Source organism: Cnephaeus nilssonii (assembly GCF_951640355.1).
Source record: "Cnephaeus nilssonii genome assembly, chromosome: 10".
NCBI lineage: Eukaryota > Metazoa > Chordata > Mammalia > Chiroptera > Vespertilionidae > Cnephaeus > Cnephaeus nilssonii.
In genome coordinates this window covers 43,714,830-43,734,832 of record NC_137081.1, presented here as the reverse complement: position 1 = coordinate 43,734,832, position 20,003 = coordinate 43,714,830, and the positions used below count along the sequence as shown (strand labels likewise).

Here is a 20,003-nt window from a genome sequence, read left to right as displayed (position 1 = left end):
GTAGAAGTGGGAAACGGGGAGACGGGAAGGATGGCTGGGTGGGATCCTGGGCCGCTGGGGGCCCCGGGCACAGCTGCGCCGCCTCAGTTTCTACGCCCGCGAAGGGGCGCGGAGTGCGCCCTGCGCGGCGGTTCCGCTACGAGACGTGTTTGACGTTCGAGCTCTGGACCCTGGGAACTCTGACGCGAGTTAAACTTTTTTGCACCGATTTTCTCATCTGTGTTATGGGAATAGTAATTCTCACAATATGTAGCCCGTTTGTGAGGAGGTTTCGGAAAGCAGTTGGTGAACGAAAGCCTATGAAATAGGGTGTCACCGCTACCCGAGCGAGGACTGTTCCGTTGCCGGGGTGCGGAAAGAGGTTCAATAAACTTTTGTTGAATGGTAATTACACACGAGGTGTTAGTAAGCCTCGACGGCTTCCCCTCGCAATGGGCTAGGTGCCTTCCTAACGAGGCTGTCTGTTTCCTTAGCTTCCCGTACAACCCCTTAGCTCAGATCGCCTAGCGCGGCTTCACGGCCTGGAAACTACAGGGTTTTGAGTGGGCGTGGCTGCTATAGGGAGCCCCCAACCAACTTCTCTGGAGGGCGTGTGTGTGTGTGTGTGTGTGTGTGTGTGTGTGTGTGTGTGTGACATGCCTTCTGTGAGAAATGTACTGTTTGCCAAGTGAGAACAACAGCGTTCATTTGAGTGTCTTCTACGTTGTATGCACTGTGCAAAACACTTGACACATTGTCTTACTCATTTCTCACGATAGCCCTATGAGATATTTACCAATAAGGCAGGAGGAGGCCTGAGAGAAATAAACTGCTTTGGAACACGAAGGCCACTTGTCATTGCCATTTTCTTATTGATTCTTGTACTACAAGATTCATTCCCAAGTCATTTTCTTACTGATTTTTGAACTACAGTACATGAAGTTTAAAACTTCAATGAACAGCTTTTATTAGATATGGCAATAGTATCCCTTGGTCATTAAGTAAAACTTTCTGTTTTGTATATACTTAAAAACGCTTTTTTTATTTTGAATCTTCTATATGATTTTCAGTTTAAAAAAATGGAACCTTGTTCCTGTGACACTTTTGTGGCATTACCTCCAGCAACAGTTGAAAATAGGATTATTTTTGGAAAAAATTCAGATAGACTCTGTGATGAAGTACAAGAGGTAGTTTATTTTCCTGCTGCAGTTCACGATAACCTGAGAGGACATCTTAAGGTAGGTGAAATACATATTTTGTTAGCAATATGTTTCTTTAAAAATATCATAAACAGTATTTTTCTGTCATAAGCTAGCTATTTGGCAGATACTGTAGAAGTTAACAATTCAAGAATTGAAATTTGAAAAATAATTTGAATCAAAAGTGGACTGCTGGTCTTTTATTTTGTGATTTGGAGGAAGCTGAAAAAACAATAATAATAATTATTAATTTTATTTGAATGCTTACTATATGTAAACCTGTTAAATAGGGCAGGGATTTAAAACCTGCTGGCTGGTGTGGCTCAGTTGGTTGACCTTTCATCCTGTATACTGAAAAGTCACCAGATTGATTCTCTGTCAGGGCACATACCTAGGTTGTGGGTTCAATCCCCTGGCCAGGGTGCATGCAGGAGGCAACCAAGCAATGTTTCTCTTTCACATCTCTCTCTGTCTCCCTCTCCCTTCATCTCTCTCTAAAATCAAAATTTTTAAAAAATGCTTAAAATCCTGCTGTCAAGCTTAGGATTTAGTAGAGGAATCGGATGTGTATGCTGTAGCTAACCCCATTATAAGATATGATGGTCTAGATATAAAATATAAGAGCAGCAAGCTGTGACAGCAATGGAGAAAGAACAATTAATTCAGTCTAGGGATGAAGGAAGGCTTCACTAGGAGTTGGGGTTTCAGCTGGAGTTTGATGGCCAACAAGGATTCTGATTGGTGAAGAATAGGAAAAGTCATTCAGATTCTGGAATAACAGTTTTATTACCTGGGAATAAAATTTTTATTGGCCCAGTGATAACACTAGCAACATGAATTTTGTGTAGTCATTTGGTAGAATACACATTAATTAAAGGGTTCTTTAAAAATTTTAATTAAAAAATCTATTCAGCATGGAACTTTAAAAGTTTTACATTGTGCTTTAATTGTTATCATTTTTTAGAGTTCACTGATATTCTAATACTAAAATATATTAAATGGTAGATGTATTCTGTATACTAGGCCAGTTTTTCTTTTGCTATGACTATTTATTAATTTTGGGTTCATTTCTACTTTTGTCTCTTCATATTTAAGCCTAGCCTATCCTGTAAACTAGTGGTTCTCATTCTTTTCACTGCTGTGGACATAGTAGATGGGTGGGCTTCTATGGCAATACCCTGTGTATAAGGGCTACCATACGGGACTTACATCATTAACCAAGAAAGACTGTACATTAAGATTGAAAACTGCTTCCTTAAGCTTCAAATCACATACGTCCTCCTAAACAAAATATTTAAAGTTTTCACAATTAGAAACTATCTCTCTCCTGAGCTCCTGTAGCTCCTCATCTTCATTTTTCTTTATGGCCCCCTATATTTTGTTATACCTTAGTTAATGTACACGTCTTAGTTTCTTGAAAGCAAAATCTGTAACTGATGCATTTCTTAGCAGAGTGTTTTATAATAGAAGATGCTCAGCAAGTATTTGTGTTTTTTTTTTTAAAAAATACATTTTTATTGATTTCAGAGAAGAAGGGAGAGGGAGAGAGATAGAAACATCAGTGATGAGAGAGAATCATTGATCGGCTGCCTAGGCATTGACCCTGCACCCAGAATGTGCCCTTGACCAGAATTAAACCTGGGACCCTTTGGTCCACAGGCCGATGCTGTATTCACTGAGCCAAACTGGCTAGGGCTCAGCAAGTATTTGAATGAATAAATGCTTCAGGGTCAATTCTGAATATGTTTTATGGGTAATGCCATATTAGTTCCAATTTAGTTTTCCTTCATTTATCTCATGGTTGTATTTTCTGGTTGATTTTTAAGATCCTGGACTTGGACAACTTATATTTTTTTGGTTTAATGGTTGTTGCTATGACTTTCTTTACAGTGTACTTACATAGAAATTGATCAGGTCCCTGAAACATATGCTGTTGTTCTCAGTCGCCCAGCTTGGTTGTGGGGTGCAGAAATGGGAGCCAATGAACATGGAGTTTGCATTGGGAATGAAGCTGTTTGGGGAAGAGAAGAAGTTTGTGATGAAGAGGCGCTACTGGGCATGGACCTTGTCAGGTTATTTTTCTATTGTACTTTTTGAACTATAGAACTTGTCTAAAATTTAAATTTTTGTATAACTCTTACATATTTTGTTTTCCTATTTTTTTCTTTTGTTTGGACTTTGATACTTTATAGTGTGTGCCAAAATGCTTTAAAGTACTAGCATGTAGTGTAAAGATCCTCAAATACCATTAATTGGGAGAGGCTAAGAATTGATAATCATGATTCATTGGAAGTACCTAACATATTTTACCAGACCATAACTAATTCTCACAGTAACTTCAGATAAGATACCTGAAGATCAGAGATCAAGTAACTTGCCAATAAATTACCAACTTGGAATTTGAACATTGATCTGTTTGACTCCAAAATCATTGTTTTCAATTCCAAACTGACTTCAGGAGGAATAGTTTTGAAGTTGGATTTCAGTTTATCTGTTAACTTGAAGTAATTTTTATTTGAATACAACCACAAAATCTCATGTGCATAAAATTATTTAAGCAAAGCAATGGAAATTTATTTTAACCTGAGAACTTTAATATTTTTATTTTAGACTTGGCCTTGAAAGAGCTGATACAGCTGAAAAAGCTCTCGATGTCATTGTTGATTTATTAGAAAAATACGGCCAGGGTGGAAATTGTTCAGAGGATGGTATGGCATTTAGCTATCACAACAGTTTCCTGATAGCTGATAGGAAGGAAGCCTGGATTCTGGAGACTGCAGGGAAGTACTGGGCAGCAGAAAAAGTACAAGGTATGGATAACTTTTCCTCATTTGTTTTACAATTAATAAATACTCCCTTAATTGCAGAAGTTGCATGTAATTGTCTTTCAAGATTTATAATTCAGTGCAATGAAGGGTTGAACTACAGGAGAAATGAAACAATTTTAAAGAACACACAATGAAAGAGCACTACAAAGAGCTTTCTTGAAGGGGAGAAAACAGTGATGTTATTCTTTTCATAGATATACTATAAATTTTAAATAACCTCTATATATTTTCTGTACAGTAGCTCTTGGCTGTTTTATAACGTTTTCTACTTTTTAATAATCTCTTACCATTTCTTTCTCTTTTAACTTTGGGCTGAATTCCAAAATTTCATAATGTGTGGGTATGAAGGTGAAAAAGGGGAGTGGTAGTAGGGTGGGCATGGATGTCTGTGGGCTAGTGGTTAGAAAGAATATGTTGATACAATAGTAAAGCATTATCATAGTAAAAGAACACAATTTAATTGTCTTAGAATGCTTTTCTTTGTTTTCCATGGTTTCTTTATGAACATATATTTCTCTCATTATTCAAGTGAGAAAATCCAGATAGGTGAATTACTCAAGGCAGTGAATGACAAACTTAGAATTTAAATCTTTCCATCCTGACTCTCCGTTCAGTGTTCTTTCATTAGAGTACAGTCTGTGCTCAAGCGTGATCACTTGTGCACTTATGTCCTGGATCTCATGGTTTTACAAGGGAGATAAGATACACATGTGAAAATATTAAATGGTATATGAATGATACAAACACATAGATATTGTAAACATTTAGAGTAAGTAAAAGTCACTGTGAGCCAGAGGAGTTCAGAAAGGCTTTATGAAGGTAGCCTCAAGCTTTGGAGGATATGGATGTTATTTTTCACAAAAGATCATTGCCAGTTCTTTTGATGGACATTTTATATTTTACACATATGTTTATTAATACAACAGTAAAAAAACAGTACATATAATTGAATTTAGACTATTTTTTTATTGTAATAACTAGTGGCCTGATTGTACCATTAAGCACTTTTTATTTTATTAAATGTGCCACTTGCAAGAGAGAAATGAATAAATATTCTTTTGAAAAATATAGGCCCAGCAAGCCATCCAATGTGAACATTATCATTGGGTTTAATTATCCAGCTCTAAAATAACTTTGCCCACTGGTTTCTCTTCCTTACTAAATGATCCCAAGAACTAAAGAGTTAAACTAGGGAATTAGATATTAGATGGAAAACTCTTCTTTTCTGTATTTGTTCTGTCGTGACTTAAGTCTAGTTTTTGTGGAGAGAATATCTCAAGTATGACTGCATTAGAGTTATTTAATTGATTTCTACTTGGCAGACTGTAATTATAAATCTGTCTAAAACACTATCAATTTTCATTTATCATGATACATTTCATTCATTATGATCTCTTTAGCACAGGCTTTTATTATTTCTTCTATTTTGTGTTTTAGTTGAACATTTTGTTTAACTTAGTGCCATGATATTTTTGGAAGACTTATATATTTCTGTGCTAAACTTATTTATGACTATTTTTTAAAAACTAATTAATACTAAAGTATATAAAAAAGTCTCAAAAGCCAACAGTAAAAAAAACCCCAAAACAATCCAGTTAGAAAAGTGGGCAAAAGACATGAAGAGACATTTCATCTAAAGAGATATACAGATGTCAAAAAAACACATGGGGGAAAAAAAGCACATGAAATGATGTTCAATAACATTATCCATTAGGAAAGGGAAACTAAAATCACAATGATATATCACTATACCCCTGTCAGAATGACTAAAATAAAAAATGACACCACCAAATGCTGGTAAGAATGTGGAGACTGGATCACTGATACATTGCTAGTAAGAATGTACAGCTACTCTGGATAACAGTTTGGAAGTTTAAAAAAATCTAAACATGAAACTATTATAAAACCTAGCAATTGAAATATTGTGCATTTGTCCCAGAGAAATAATAACTTATATTCACACAAGAACCTTTATATGAATATTTATAGCAGCTTTTTCTATGACAGCCCCAAACAGATGTCCTTTAACTTGTGAATGGCTAAATAAACTGTAATATGTACATACTATAGAATACTACTCAGCAATAAAAAGGAATGAACTGTTGATACATGTAATAACCTGTATGAATCTTTAGAGAATTATTCTATATAATAAAAGGGTAATATGCAAATTGACCCTAATGGCCTCTCCCGCCTTCTCGTCAGCGCTAAGGATGTCTGACTGTGGCTTAGACCCGATCCCCCTGGGGAGCGGGCCTAAGCCGGCAGGTAGACATCACCCGAGGGGTCCCAGACTGCGAAAGGGCGCAGGCTGGGCTGAGGGACCCCCCCCCAAGTGCACGAATTTTCATGCACCAGGCCTCTAGTACTGAATAAAACCAAAAGGTTATACACTATAGGATTCTATTTATATAACACTAGAGGCCCAATGCACAAAATTCGTGCAAGGGGTTTGGCCCTGGCAGCTGCGGCTTCGGTCTGGAAGGTCATCCGGAAGGTCATTCAGCTGTCCGGTCTAATTAGCATATTATGCTTTTATTATTATAGATTATTATAGATTCTTAAATGACAGTTGTAGAAATGGACAACAAACTAGTGGTTGCCTGGGCTTAATGAGATGCTGGGGATGGGAGACAAGTGAGTGTGGCTATAAAAGGGCAACTTGAGTGATCCTTTGGTAATGAAATATTCTACATCTTGACTTTATCAGTACCAGTATTTTGGTTGTAATATTATACAAAAAGTTACATTGTGGGGAACTGGGCAAAGTATACACAGGATCTGTCTGTTGTGACAATTGCATGTGAATCGGTAACTCAAAATAAAAAGTTTAATTTAAAAAGCAATTTATCTTTTTGAATATGTAATAGATGCATATGGTACAAATTTTGAAGACTATATTTACATTTAAATCGTGATTGTGATTCATAATGTACAGAAAACTACATTACATTAAATATCGCTTTTTTTTCTCCCTTCACCTCTTCTTCTTTGAAAAAAGAGGGAGTTCGTAATATTTCTAATCAGCTTTCTATAACGACCAAGATTGATCGGGAACACCCAGACATGAGAAACTATGCTAAGCAGAAAGGTTGGTGGGATGGTAAAAAGGAGTTTGATTTTGCAGCAACATATTCTTATATTGACACAACCAAGATGACAATTTCACCAGGCAGATACTGTGAAGGCTACAAACTTCTGAATAAACACAAAGGTAATTTTATCATTTAAATAATATCAAAATGAAAAATTATATTTTTGTGTAGGTATAGTATGGGTATAATCAAATATTTTTTGAGGAATTATTCTTAGTAAAGATGTAATTTTATTAGACTAAAAACATTGTGATATTATAAGCTATTTTTTAAGATGAGTGAAGCATTGTTTATAGTAGGTCCTCGGGTTATGTCAGAGATCTGCTCTTATGGCACAACGTAACGGCGATTTTCACGTAAGTTGGAACCCACCCACATAAGCACCTACATCACTCACATGGAGCACATAGACAGCAGTTATGAAGTGAAACAGTAAAAAAAATTTGAAAGATAACAATTCCTGACCTTTACTTGTGGTAAATAAATAATAAAAAATATAAAGCACATATGTACATATGTCGAAATGACAAAACTTTTTTTTTTTTAATAAATAAATGGGAAATGGCCATGTAACCACAAAATAATGTGTCGAGTCCGATGTAACCCGAGGACTGCCTGTATAGCTAAGTTCAAACATAAGAAGAGGAAATCACTAGGTACCAAAAATGAGGGGAGAACCCATTATGTTAGCAAGATTTGACATGTCTTATTCCCATACAGCACTCTTCCTCTCTGTGTCAAAGGTGGGGATTCTGGACCAGGTATAAGCCTTAGAGGCTAGTTTTAACATCTATGAAAATGTAGGTGTGTAAGTGAAAGACCCATTTGGAGAGCAGGAACTGGACTCCTTACCAAAATTATGGTATGAAAAATGCTACTCTGCTCCCTACCCAGAGTTCTAGCCTGGAATTGTGCTGTCTGCTGTCTCAGAGTTTGGGTCAACAAGTCTCTTGTGAGAGATTGAACGCTGAGCTACATATATTTTTGTAGGCACAGCAGGGGCTACCTGTGCTATCCTGAGAAACAAACACTGGTTTGGAAGCAGTAAACCACACAGGATTCCAGCATACCTATATCTCTATACTCTATGAGAATATTTGATATGACAAATATTTAGTTTTTTACTCAGATTTTCCATCCAAATAGTAAACCTGCTATAATGAATCTGTATGTAGCTGCCATTGAAAACATTTAAGCTTCATGGGCATTTAGATGAATGGTTGTAATTTCTATATTTACTATGTATAATTTCTGTTGTTGTGTCCTGAAGTTAACTGATATATTCATCTGTATTATCTAACCTGCTATTAATCTCATGTGGTGACATTTTCATTTCAGATATTGTAGTTTTCATCTCTACATGTTTTATTTGGTTCTTTTTATATATCTCCCATTACTTTACTCATTATCTTCATTTTTTTGAAATCTTTGAACATATTCAGCATATTTATAGTAGCTGTTTTAGCATCTTGGTCTGCAAACTCCATTATCTCTGTAATTTATGGGTCTGTTTCTGTTTTTGTTTTTCTGGTTTTGTGTTACATTTTTCTGCTTATTCATATATTGAATTTTTAAAAAATATTCTTTATTAATTTTTATCTTTATTGATTTTTCGAGAGAGAAGAAGGGAGAGGGAGAGAGAGAAACATTGATGCAAGAGCAAAACCTTGATCTGTTACTTCCTGCATGCCCCCTACAACCTGGGCATGTACCCTGACTGGGAATCGAACCCCAAACCTTTCCATGCCTGGGATGAAACCCAACCTATTGAGTGATATCAACCAGGACAGAAATAAGTCTTGATTTAGCAGACAGTTTGTTTGTTCTCAACCTGCTAACTTTATCCCCTAGTCGGCAGCTTAAATTTCAGTTCAGTTCTTTTATTTTTAGCTGATCTGCCCTACACAGATGAGATGAGATGTGGGCAGAGTTTTTTACACAGAATTTTGTGGTTCCTCTCTTTAACTTTCACCTTTATGGTATTCCCCCTTCACTTCCTAGGGCCTGTGGCTGACTTCTGGTTCTTCAGGCCAGAAAGACTGTTTTCTATGGCTACCTGCCCAGTATTGCACAGCATTGACTGGGCTAAAGCTGTAACAGAAAAGGGAAACACCCTGTGCATTATCTCATCTTCCAAATGTCACCTCCCCTCCAGAATTTTTCTGCTTTTGTTTGCTCTGAAGAGCCTTTGGGTAGTTGTTTTTCTGCATTTTATTCTGAGTGTATAGTTATTTGAGGGAGGGCTGGTCTGGTGGGAGCTTACTCAGCCAAATTAGAGCAGAACTCTTTCCCATGCCATTTAATATTCTATGGCATTCTTTTACTTGTAAAAATAAATATATGCACATGATTAAAAATTCAGAGGTACATAAGAGTATGCAGTGAAGTCTCTGCCTCCTACCCTGTCCCTAGATATCAGTTCTTTTCCCAGAGGCAATTCCATATTATTCTTCCAGAGATGATGTATGCTTAATGAAACAAATATGTTTATGCATTCTTTTCCCTCTCAGTTTTTTTTACAGACACAGTAGCATGCCACACACTTTTATGCACATCACTTTTCTTTAGCAACATATAATGTAGATTTTTCTATTTTAATACATACAGAACTTTGGTTTTTAGACAGATGTACAGTATTCTATTATTTTGATATGTTTATCTCCATATGGTTGCATTTTAACCATTGTATAGTAAAGATTGATTTATAAATCATACTTTAGTTAACAAAAGTTCCTGTTATTTAGGTTGTTTTCAGTTTTTTATTACTGGAAATTTATAGCTTACACTAGTGGCACAGTGCACGAAATTTGTGTACATTAAAAGGGAATTAATTAGAGGAAATATTTTAATATTGCTATTTGCCCTTTCTCTATAATAGAAGTCGGAGATGAAAGAAAATTAGTAAAATGTATATGAAAATCTTCCTCCTGTCAGAGTCTGGGCGCACCTTGGGAACCAGAGTCAAGTCTCCGCCCACCCATGTGCACCTTGAAATCACGAGAGACTCAGACCCAGACCTGGCTGGTCCCACCCCCATTGGGCTAGATCCACACCCAGCTGGCCCCACCCCTGTCAAGCCCTGCGGGGTGGGGGACGCGGCCTCAGGTCCCTGCTGATTGCTCGTTAAGGCTTGTTATGGGAACTCAGCCTCAGCTGTGGGCGCAGCCATCTTGTGTTATGGGATCTCTGCCTCTGCTGTGGGCACAGTCATCTTGTTATGGCACGACGGTCAATTTGCATATTCCCTCTTTATTAGATAGGATATAATGCCTCACATCCATAATAATTATTATTTTTTAAAATATATTTTATTGATTTTTTACAGAGAGGAAGGGAGAGGGATAGAGAGCTAGAAACATCGATGAGAGAGAAACATCAATCAGCCGCCTCCTGCACACTCTCCACAGGGGATGTGCCCGCAACCAAGGTACTTGCCCTTGACCGGAATCAAACCTGGGACCCTTCAGTCCACAGGCCGACGCTCTATCCACTGAGCCAAACTGGTTTCGGCCATAATTATTTTTGTAGAATAAGTTTCTAGAAGTAGAATGTAGGGTCAGAGCATTTGCATGTTTTAAGGCTTTCAAAACACATTGACCACTAGAAAAGTTCAATCAGTTTAAATTTTCACTAGCAATATTTAAATGTCCATTTTCTAATATACTTAATAATATAAAATATTATTTTTGCTCAACCTTGATAATTTTGTAGGAAGAAATGGCATGCTATTGTTTAAATATATATTTCTCTTTTTAAAAACACATTTTATTGATATTTGAGAAGAAAGAAGAGGGAGAGAGAGATAGAAACATCAATGATGAGAGAGAACCATTGATTGGCTGTCTCCTGCATGACCCCTACTGGGGATTAAGCCCGTAACCCAGCATGTGCCCTTGACGGGAATTGAACCTGGGACCTTTCAGTCCGCAGGCCAATGCTCTATTGAGCCACATCAGCTAGGGCTATATTTCTCTTTTTAGCATGATTTGACGTATGCTTATTGAAACTTAGTAATTTTTAAATAAATTGCCTGTTTATCCTATGTAATAAAAGGCTAATATGCAAAACGACTGGTCACTATGATGCGCACTGGCCACCAGGGGACAGACACTCAACGTAGGAGCTGCCCTCTGGTGGGAGCGCCGCTCAGCCAGAAGCCGGGCTCATGGCTGGCGAGCGCAGCGTGGTGGCGGGAGCCTTGCCTGCCTCTGTGGCAGTCGGACATCCCCCAAGGGCTCTCACACTGCAAGAGGGTGCAGGTCGGGCTGAGGAACCCCCAAGTGCATGAATTTAATGCACTGGGCCTCTAGTCTCTCTCTATATAAAAGCCTAAGCGACTATTAGGACCAGACACCCAGACTACTGGCCAGTAGCTATGACGCACACTGACCACCAGGGGGCAGACACTCAACGCAGGAGCTGCCCCCTGGTGGTCAGTGCACTTTCACAGCCAACCTCCCGCGGTTCCTCCCCTGGCAAGTTGCCCTGATCGGCCCTGATTGTCAGCCAGGCCGAGGGACCCACCCATGCATGAATTCGTGCACTGGGCCTCTAGTTAATACACATTTTCCAATTTTTATATTCCATTACTACTGACTCTTAAAAAATAATTTCAATAATTCCTTTGTCCCTTTCTTACCTAATAATTTCAGAAAAATAACTTTTATTTTAAGAAGATTACTGGGTGGCAGATAACTGCTAAAAGGGTTATTTCACTAATGAGAAAATGTGATATATCCTCCTTCACTTGAAGGATAAACCAGTTCTATAAATCAATCAGAAAGCAACTACTCAGAGATAGACCAGTCATTGATTGATAGTTGCTTTCCAGAAATTCATTAAACAAATTAATGATATGTTAGTTATTTGGTGTGACAGAAAAAAATTTGTGACAGAATATTTTCAGAATGCTTTAACATAACTATTTTTAAAGTATTCAATATCTTACTTATATTTTAATTTCCAGAAGAATGTCTTATCATTTGAAAAGTTTTCTATAAAGTTTCTAAATGTTAGCTTATCATTTTATAAGTAAGTTATATAAACTATCTTTTTCTCATGTGGATAGCTGTGTAGAAAATGCTAAAATATGTTATTCTAACTCTAATTTTAAATTTATTATTGTAAAAGTAGAGACAGGCATAGCAGTTGCAGCAACACCTCCTTACATTTGTTAAAAACATACCAAGGGCTAGACATTGTGCTAAGCGAATATATTATCATCTTTAAGCAACTGTGTGAAGTAGGTATTATTGCCATTTTACAAATTATGAAACTGTGATCTTCATTTGTCTCCCTATGAAACTTTAAAAAAATGGACTCTTTCTTGTCTTTATATTCCTCTCAGCACCTAGTCTTGCACTAGTATATTGTGTGTACTTGATGTCTTGATTAAATTTTAAAAGGATTTAATTAAATTATAATTTGTAGATTGTTTAACAAAGATTACTGTTGTGTACTTTTTTGGCAATAAACTGAAATCCTTAGGACATAAAATTAGCAGGACTTTTTTAAAAAATGAAGAACCACACATTTTTAAAGTGGAGAGGAAATTGTCAAGCATCCTAAGGTTTATGGTAATTAAACAAAAGGAAGAAAAAATAGAAATAATTACAAATTAATTAGTTACTGCATCATAATAATTGATTCTGTTTTACTTAACTATAAAATAACTGAATAATATATTTGAAATGCATATATGATGATAGTAATAGATTCATCAGACACGAAACTTATTTTTTCCTCCCAAGTTTGAATTTCAGTTCAGCTTTTTGTGCTTTGCCAAAAGAATAAATGTCTCTCCAATACTTTTATAGAAAATTGTCTACTTGTACATTATGGTTAATTTTTTCCTATGATTTTTCTAGATGGAAGAGCTTACCTCTCTTCTTTCCAACTGTCCCTGACTGATAGCTATTAACTGTGCTGCATGTATATCCAAATTGTATCTATATTCACTCATGTATTTTAAATAACTAGTTTAAATTGCAGTGAAATTGTACCCTGTGTTTTGCATTCATTTGAGTGAACCCTGCCACTGAAGCCTCAATACTTATTCAATGCTTGCTACTGAATTACTTATAGCTATCCTACTCAAGTGAGATCATGTAAATCCTCCTTTCATTTTGAGAATTGTAGGTTTTGAATACAGAAAACATTTTCATAATACCTATATTATGACAGTGTTATGGTTCTGACACTGTTTTCATTAAAACTTGCCACTTAAGGAATTTAGATTTGAATCATTTTAAAATCTCCCTAGGTGCAGCAGCTATGTGTCTGCTAGGTGTGGATGATAGGCTTTTGCTTTATTGTTTAGTTTTAATATTAAGGCTTGTTTTTATATCCACCTTTTTTCCTTCTGCATTTTTTTCAAATTTAACAGAAATATATTGCTCCTATAACAAGTTATTTATAAATTACTTTTCTTGAATTTGAAATCATTTCTGTACTATGGAATCTATTATAAAACAGTTGGCCCTGGCTTATGTGGCTCAATTGGTTGGAGCATCATTCCCTACACTAGAAGGTAGTGGGTTAGATTCCTGGTAAGGGCACATACCCAGGTAGAGGGTTCAATCCCAGTAAGGGTGTGTGTGGGAGGCAATGGATGTTTCTCACATCCATGTTTTCTCTCTCTCCCTTTCTCTGAGATCAATAAAAAACAAATAAACATCATACATTAGGTTTATCAGACACAGACTTTCAAATTGGTATGTTTTGTATGTTTAAGAAAATTAGATAAAAAGGAGGAGAATTACATCAGAGTACTGGAATCTATAAAAGAGAACAAAATGGAAATAATCCTATATAATAAAAGCCTCATATGCAAATCAACTGAACGGCGGAACAACTGGTCGTTATGACATGCACTGACCACCAGGGGGCAGACACTCAACACAGGAGCTGCCCCCAGCCCACAGACCCCAGGCCAGCCAAGGCGGGGGCCCACCAATCACCCCACCAGTCGCCCCGCAGAGGGATGCAACCAGTGGCGGCAGCAGGGGGTAGGGCCAGCGAACAGGTGGCATCAGGCTAGCCAAGGCAGGTTCCAGAGGGGGGCCTCCCAATAACCCCGCCGGTCACCCCACAGATCAGCCCTGATCTCCGGCCAGGCCTAGGGACCCTACCCATGAACGAATTTCATGCACCGGGCCTCTAGTAGAATTATAAAGTAATAACTGAAATGAAGAACTAAATAGATTGGCTTAACAACAAATTAGACATAAAAGAAGAAAAAAAAATAGTGAACTGGAAGATTAGTAGAAAAGAACTTAATGAAAACAGAGATATAAAAGTTTAGAAAATATAGACAAAGGTGTGAGAGGCATATGGGACTCTGTGAAAAGGTTTCCCATATGTGTAGTTGAAGTCCCAGAAGGAAAAGTGAGAGGGAATATGGAGGGGCAAAAGCAATATTTGAAAAGATACTGGCTAAGAGTTTCCTCAAACTATTTGTTTATCTAGAGCAGTGGTTCTCAACCTTTTTAATGCCGTGACCCTTTAATACAGTTCCTCATGTTGTGGTGACTCCCAACCATAAAATTATTTTCATTGCTACTTCATAACTGTAATTTTGTTACTGTTATGAATCGTAATGTAAATATCTGTGTTTTCTGATGGTCTTAGGCGACCCTGCTAGCGAATTTCGTGCACCGGGCCTCTAGTGTGTGTGTGTGTGTGTGTATTTATATATATACTAGAGGCCCGGTGTATGAAATTCGTGCACGGGGGGGGGGTGTCCCTCAGCCCAGCCTGTACCCTCTCCAATCTGGGACCCCTCGAGGGATGTCCAACTGCCCATTTAGGCCCGATCCCAGTGGGATCGGGCCTAAATGGGCAGTTGGTTATCCCTCTCACAATCCAGGACTGCTGGCTCCCAACTGCTTGCCTGCCTGCCTTCCTGATTGCCCCTAACCGCTTCTGCCTGCCAGCCTGATCACCCCCTAACCACTCCGCTGCCAGCCTGATTGATGCCTAATTGCTCCCCTGCCAGCCTGTTTGCCCCCAACTTCCCTCCTCTGCCGGCCTGGTCACCCCTAACTGCCCTCCCCTGCAGGGTTGATCGCCTCCAACTTCCCTCCCTTGCAGGCCAGGTGCCTCCCAACTGCCCTCCCCTGCTGGCCATCTTGTGGTGGCCATCTTGTGTCCGCATGGGGGCAGGATCTTTGACCACATGGGGGCAGACATATTGTGTGTTGGAGTGGTGGTCAATCTGCATATTACTCTTTTATTAGATAGGATAGAGGCCTGGTGCAGGAGTGGGGGCCAGCTGGTTTGCCCTGAAGGGTGTCCCAGATAAGGGTGGGGGTTCCCTTGGGGCATGGGGCAGCCTGAGCAAGGGGCCTGTGGTGGTTTGCAGGCCAGCCACGCCCCCTGGCGACCCAAGCGGAGGGCCTGGTATCTGGAATTTATTTACCTTCTACAATTGAAACTTTGTAGCCTGGAGCAGAGCCAAGCCTCCTGCATGCTCCACCGGCAGCCATTTCTGTTTGAGTTAATTCACCTTCTATAATTGAAACTTTGTAGCCTTAAGCAGAGGCCTGAGCCCGGCCAGGGTGTGCAGAAAGCTTTGCTTTCTCCGTTACCGCGGGCAACCCTGGCCTGGTCTCTCCAGCTCCGTGGCTGCCGCCATTTCTGTTTGAATTTTTAACCTTCTATAATTGAAACTTTGTAGCTTGAGTGGAGGCTTAGGCCTGTCAAGGGCAGGCGGAAAGCTTGTTTCCCTCTGTTGCCTGGGAAACCTTGCTCTCGGTGGCTGTAGCCATCTTGGTTTGGTTTATTTGCATACTCGCCCTGATTGGCTGGTGGGCGTGGCTTGGGCTGGTGGGCGTGGCTTGGGTGTAGCAGAGGTATGGTCAATTTGCATATTTGTCTATTATTAGGTAGGAGATATATATATATATATCACACACACACATTCCTATTCAGACTACAATTCACACTTTCCTATAACAGTACTAATTCCCACAGGTTGAGAACCACTAGCAGGGTCACCTAAGACCATCGGAAAACACAGATATTTACATTACGATTCATAACAGTAGCAAAATTACAGTTATGAAGTAGCAACAAAAATAATTTTATGGTTGGGGGTCACCACAACATGAGGAACTGTATTAAAGGGTCACAGCATTAAAAAGGTTGAGAACCACTGATCTATAGGATTGTCAATTTTATTGATCTCTTCAAAGAACCAGATTTCTGTTTTATTGATTTTTCTCTATTTCTGCTTTTAATTTCATTGATTTGTGCTTTTATTTTTATTATTTCCTTCCTTATGCTTGCTTTGGGCTTATTTTGCTCTTTTTCTAGTTTATTAAGGTGGAGCTTAGATTACTGATTTCCACATTGGCTTTTAAGTTTCTCTCTGGATATCTATACTAATAAAAGGATAATATGCAAATTGGTCACGACACCCTCACAGTAACAACCGAACAGCAGGCTGGGTGGGGCGACAAGGCCAGCAGAGGGGTTAGCGAGGAATGACCAAACGACTGACCAGCAGGTTGCATGGGGCAACCAGGTGGGCAGGGGGGTTAGCGAGGGATGACCAAACGACTCACCAGCAGGCTGTGTGGGGCGACCAGGCCAGCAGGGGGGGCAGTGAGGGGTGACCAGACCAGCAGAGGGGGGCAGTGAGGGGTGACCAGGCCAGCAGAGGGGGGTAGTGAGGGGCAACTAGACCAGTAGGGGGGGAAGTTGGGGGTGACCAGGCCAGCAGGGGGCCAGTTAGGGGTGATCAGGCTGGCAGGCAGAGGCGGTTAGGGGTGATCAGCCTGACAGGGGGGGCAGTTAGGGGCAATCAGGCAGGCAGGCAACTGAGTAGTTAGGAGCCAGCAGTCCTGGATCGTGAGAGGGATGTCCGACTGCCGGTTTCGGCCCGATCCCGATCGGGCCGAAACCGGCAGTCGGACATCCCCCGGGGGTCCCGGATTAGAGAGGGTACAGGCTGGGCTGAGGGGACCCCCTCCCCCTGTGCACAAATTTTGTGCACCGGGCCTCTAGTGTGTGTGTGTGTGTGTGTGTGTGTGTGTGTGTGTGTGTGTATCCATTCCTATTCAGACTACAATTCACACTTTCCTATAACAGTATTAATTTCAGGCACAAAAATTATTACAGAAAAAATAATTTATTTTGTAAAGAACATCTTGAATACTAGTATTGGAAACTAAGCACACTATTTTCTTAATAGTTGGTTTTCTGAATAGATTGACTCAGATAATATTGATACCACCAGTTCATTGCTAACTAAATACACCTTAAAATATTTTTTAAGGTCAATGAGATTGAATTTAATTTTGCATTATTCATTTTTTCTTCTTAGGCAGTTACATAGATATTTTACCTGCTATAATGGTTTGAGACTGTATATTTTAGATTTAAAAAATATCTTTCTTGCAACAGTGGAATGAGTCTAATCTAACAGTTATGATACAAGGTTTGTTTTATAGTCAATCTCTTAATTTATACCTAGACCAATATCTCCTTGTGTATATATTATCAGTATAGAAAGCATTTTATATTTGCAGGATACCAACCTGCAAATTTATGCATATTTGATGGTTTTCAAAATTATTTTCTTAGGAAACATAACTTTTGAAACAATGATGGAAATTCTCCGAGATAAACCAAGTGGCATTAATATGGAAGGAGAATTCCTGACCACTGCAAGCATGGTTTCTATTTTACCTCAAGATTCCAACTTTCCTTGCATTCACTTCTTCACTGGGACTCCTGATCCTGAGAGGTAAAGTCACAAAATACTATAAACCAGCAAGGGGTCATGGGGTAGGGTAGAATCTTTAGTCTGTTGATGATTTTGTCAGGCTTTTTTTTTTTTTAACAAATACAAAAATAATTTTTGGATGCATTTCAGTTCAAATTTTCATCCACCATTTCCGTATGTGCATAAATGCCATAACTGTCCTCATTTTTGTTGGAAAAAATGTTAATAGTTTCTTGTATGCAGTCATCCCTATATCCTCTTTCCCCAAGTATATTTAACATTGTCAAGAAAAGAAAGTAGAAAGGTTTTCTTATGCAGATTTCAGTATTATAATATTAGATGATTAAGAGTTAATAAAAAAAGTAAATGATGTAGTGTGCTGGATTTAGATGGTTCCTTATGAACTCGTATCTAGAAAATATATTCATGTAAAACTTAAAATATCAACAGTTCAAGTTTAGTAGGATTTGTATAGACTATCTTGATTTAAGTCATTAGTATCTCTCACAAAACTTAATACAAATTACATTTAGAAATGATCTTATATTCACGATCTTTCAGTGTTATAGTCTTTCATATTATTAAAGACTAAAGGCGAGGAGGCACCCCGCGGGGGGCCAGGACCCGCGCCTAACCCGTGTAGCACTAGCCACTGCGTTGTGTCCGCTGGGGTGGGGGCAGGCGCTCCTGTGTGTTGTGTCTCCACTCCGGCCCGCCCCCAGCCCCAGCTTCCCCGTGGTTGCTGGGGCTGCAGGCGGCGCCCAGCTCCTCCTGAGCAGTCTTGATGCAGCCTCCTCCTGAGTGGTTGTGATGCCTGGCTAATTAGCATATTTCCTGTTTGTATATAGAGATTCCCTGTTTATATATATAGATATTTTCAAGAAAAATCTGTGAATCCCTTATTAATACTGCTGCTAATTTTCATCCAAAATCTTAATCCTCAATCTGTAACTTTGAGAATTGTTCTTACCCTCTGATGAACTATAATTTTACTTGACACTGTTTATATGCCAGGCATTTTGTTAAATTCATGGGAATACAAGGCTAAATAAACCTCGGTCCCCTGCCCTAAAGGAGATCCCAGTATACCAGGGAAGACAGCATGGCTGCAACTCGTATGACGGGAACTCATTAGTATGTAACAAGTTAATAGAAACATCTAACTAGAGGGAACCTTACAAGATTTAGAATAATGATGAATATTTTAAAATTCCCCATGTGACAATTTAATAAAATACTTTTTCTTCTAGATCTGTTTTTAAGCCTTTCATATTTGTGCCAAATATTTCACAACTACTGGACACCAGTTCACCAACATTTGAAGTTGAAGACCCAGTTAAAAAGAAGCCACATTTTAAGACTAAACCTGACAGAAGACACCCACTCTACCAAGAGCATCAACAGGCATTGAAAATAATAGATAACAAGGAGGTATGATTAGATTATGTTCTATGTTTATCATTACAAATAGTTTAAAATATGAATCAACCCATATTTTGTCTTTAAAAAATATATATTTTTATTGATTTCAGAGAGGAAGGGAGAGGGAGAGAGAGAAAACACCAATGATGAGAATTGTTGATTGGCTGCCTCCTGCATGCCCCCCACTGGGGATTGAGCCCACAACCTGGGCATGTGCCCTGACCAGCTATTCAAACCATGACCTCCTGGTCCATGGGTCGACGCTCAGCCACTGAGCCACATCAGCTGGGCAATCAATTCATATTTTGAATTTTAGTTTTCTTTCCCTCCTTCATATACAAACATGTTTAAAAATAGTTTATATGCTTTGTGGTAGAGCTCTATTATTTTGTATCTTTGGTTAAAAATAATGATTAAGAATATGTTGTGAATCTTTTAGAGAGATGTAGGATATTAAGCATAATATCAATAGCTACTTGTTATTGAGCACTATTATACACCAAGCACCATAGTACTATTACATGGAATATTTCATTTAACCTTCACAGCCTCTTTGTGAGGTAGGTACTATTATTATCTCCATTTTACTGATAAGGAATCTAAGACTTCAAGAGAGTTTAAGTAGCTTGCTTATTATATACTTCACACCCAAAATTACAAAGCTACTGGAGGGCAGTTAACCTGGACTCTTATATAATGTTCTTAAGCATACAGATTCAGATTAATTTTAATTGAAAGTGCTTTAAGGACT

At 38.6% G+C, this 20,003-nt stretch overlaps 1 protein-coding gene across 5 annotated transcripts in view; it reads left to right on the top strand.

Annotated features, from left to right (window-relative positions):
* Nucleotides 1-20,003, top strand: part of SCRN3 (secernin 3) — a 37,591-nt gene that overhangs the window by 106 nt on the left and 17,482 nt on the right. For 3 of the 5 annotated variants that reach the window (XM_079782399.1, XM_079782400.1, XM_079782401.1), the window contains exons 2-7: nt 1,050-1,217; nt 3,069-3,250; nt 3,789-3,988; nt 7,008-7,220; nt 17,689-17,851; nt 19,081-19,261. In XM_079782399.1, the coding sequence (XP_079638525.1) occupies nt 1,059-1,217; nt 3,069-3,250; nt 3,789-3,988; nt 7,008-7,220; nt 17,689-17,851; nt 19,081-19,261 (1,098 nt within the window). In that variant the 5' untranslated portion in view covers nt 1,050-1,058. Of the gene's footprint in view, nt 1-1,049; nt 1,218-3,068; nt 3,251-3,788; nt 3,989-7,007; nt 7,221-17,688; nt 17,852-19,080; nt 19,262-20,003 lie in introns of those variants that run through there. The other 2 variants (XM_079782403.1, XM_079782402.1) reach the window with 2 other exon arrangements.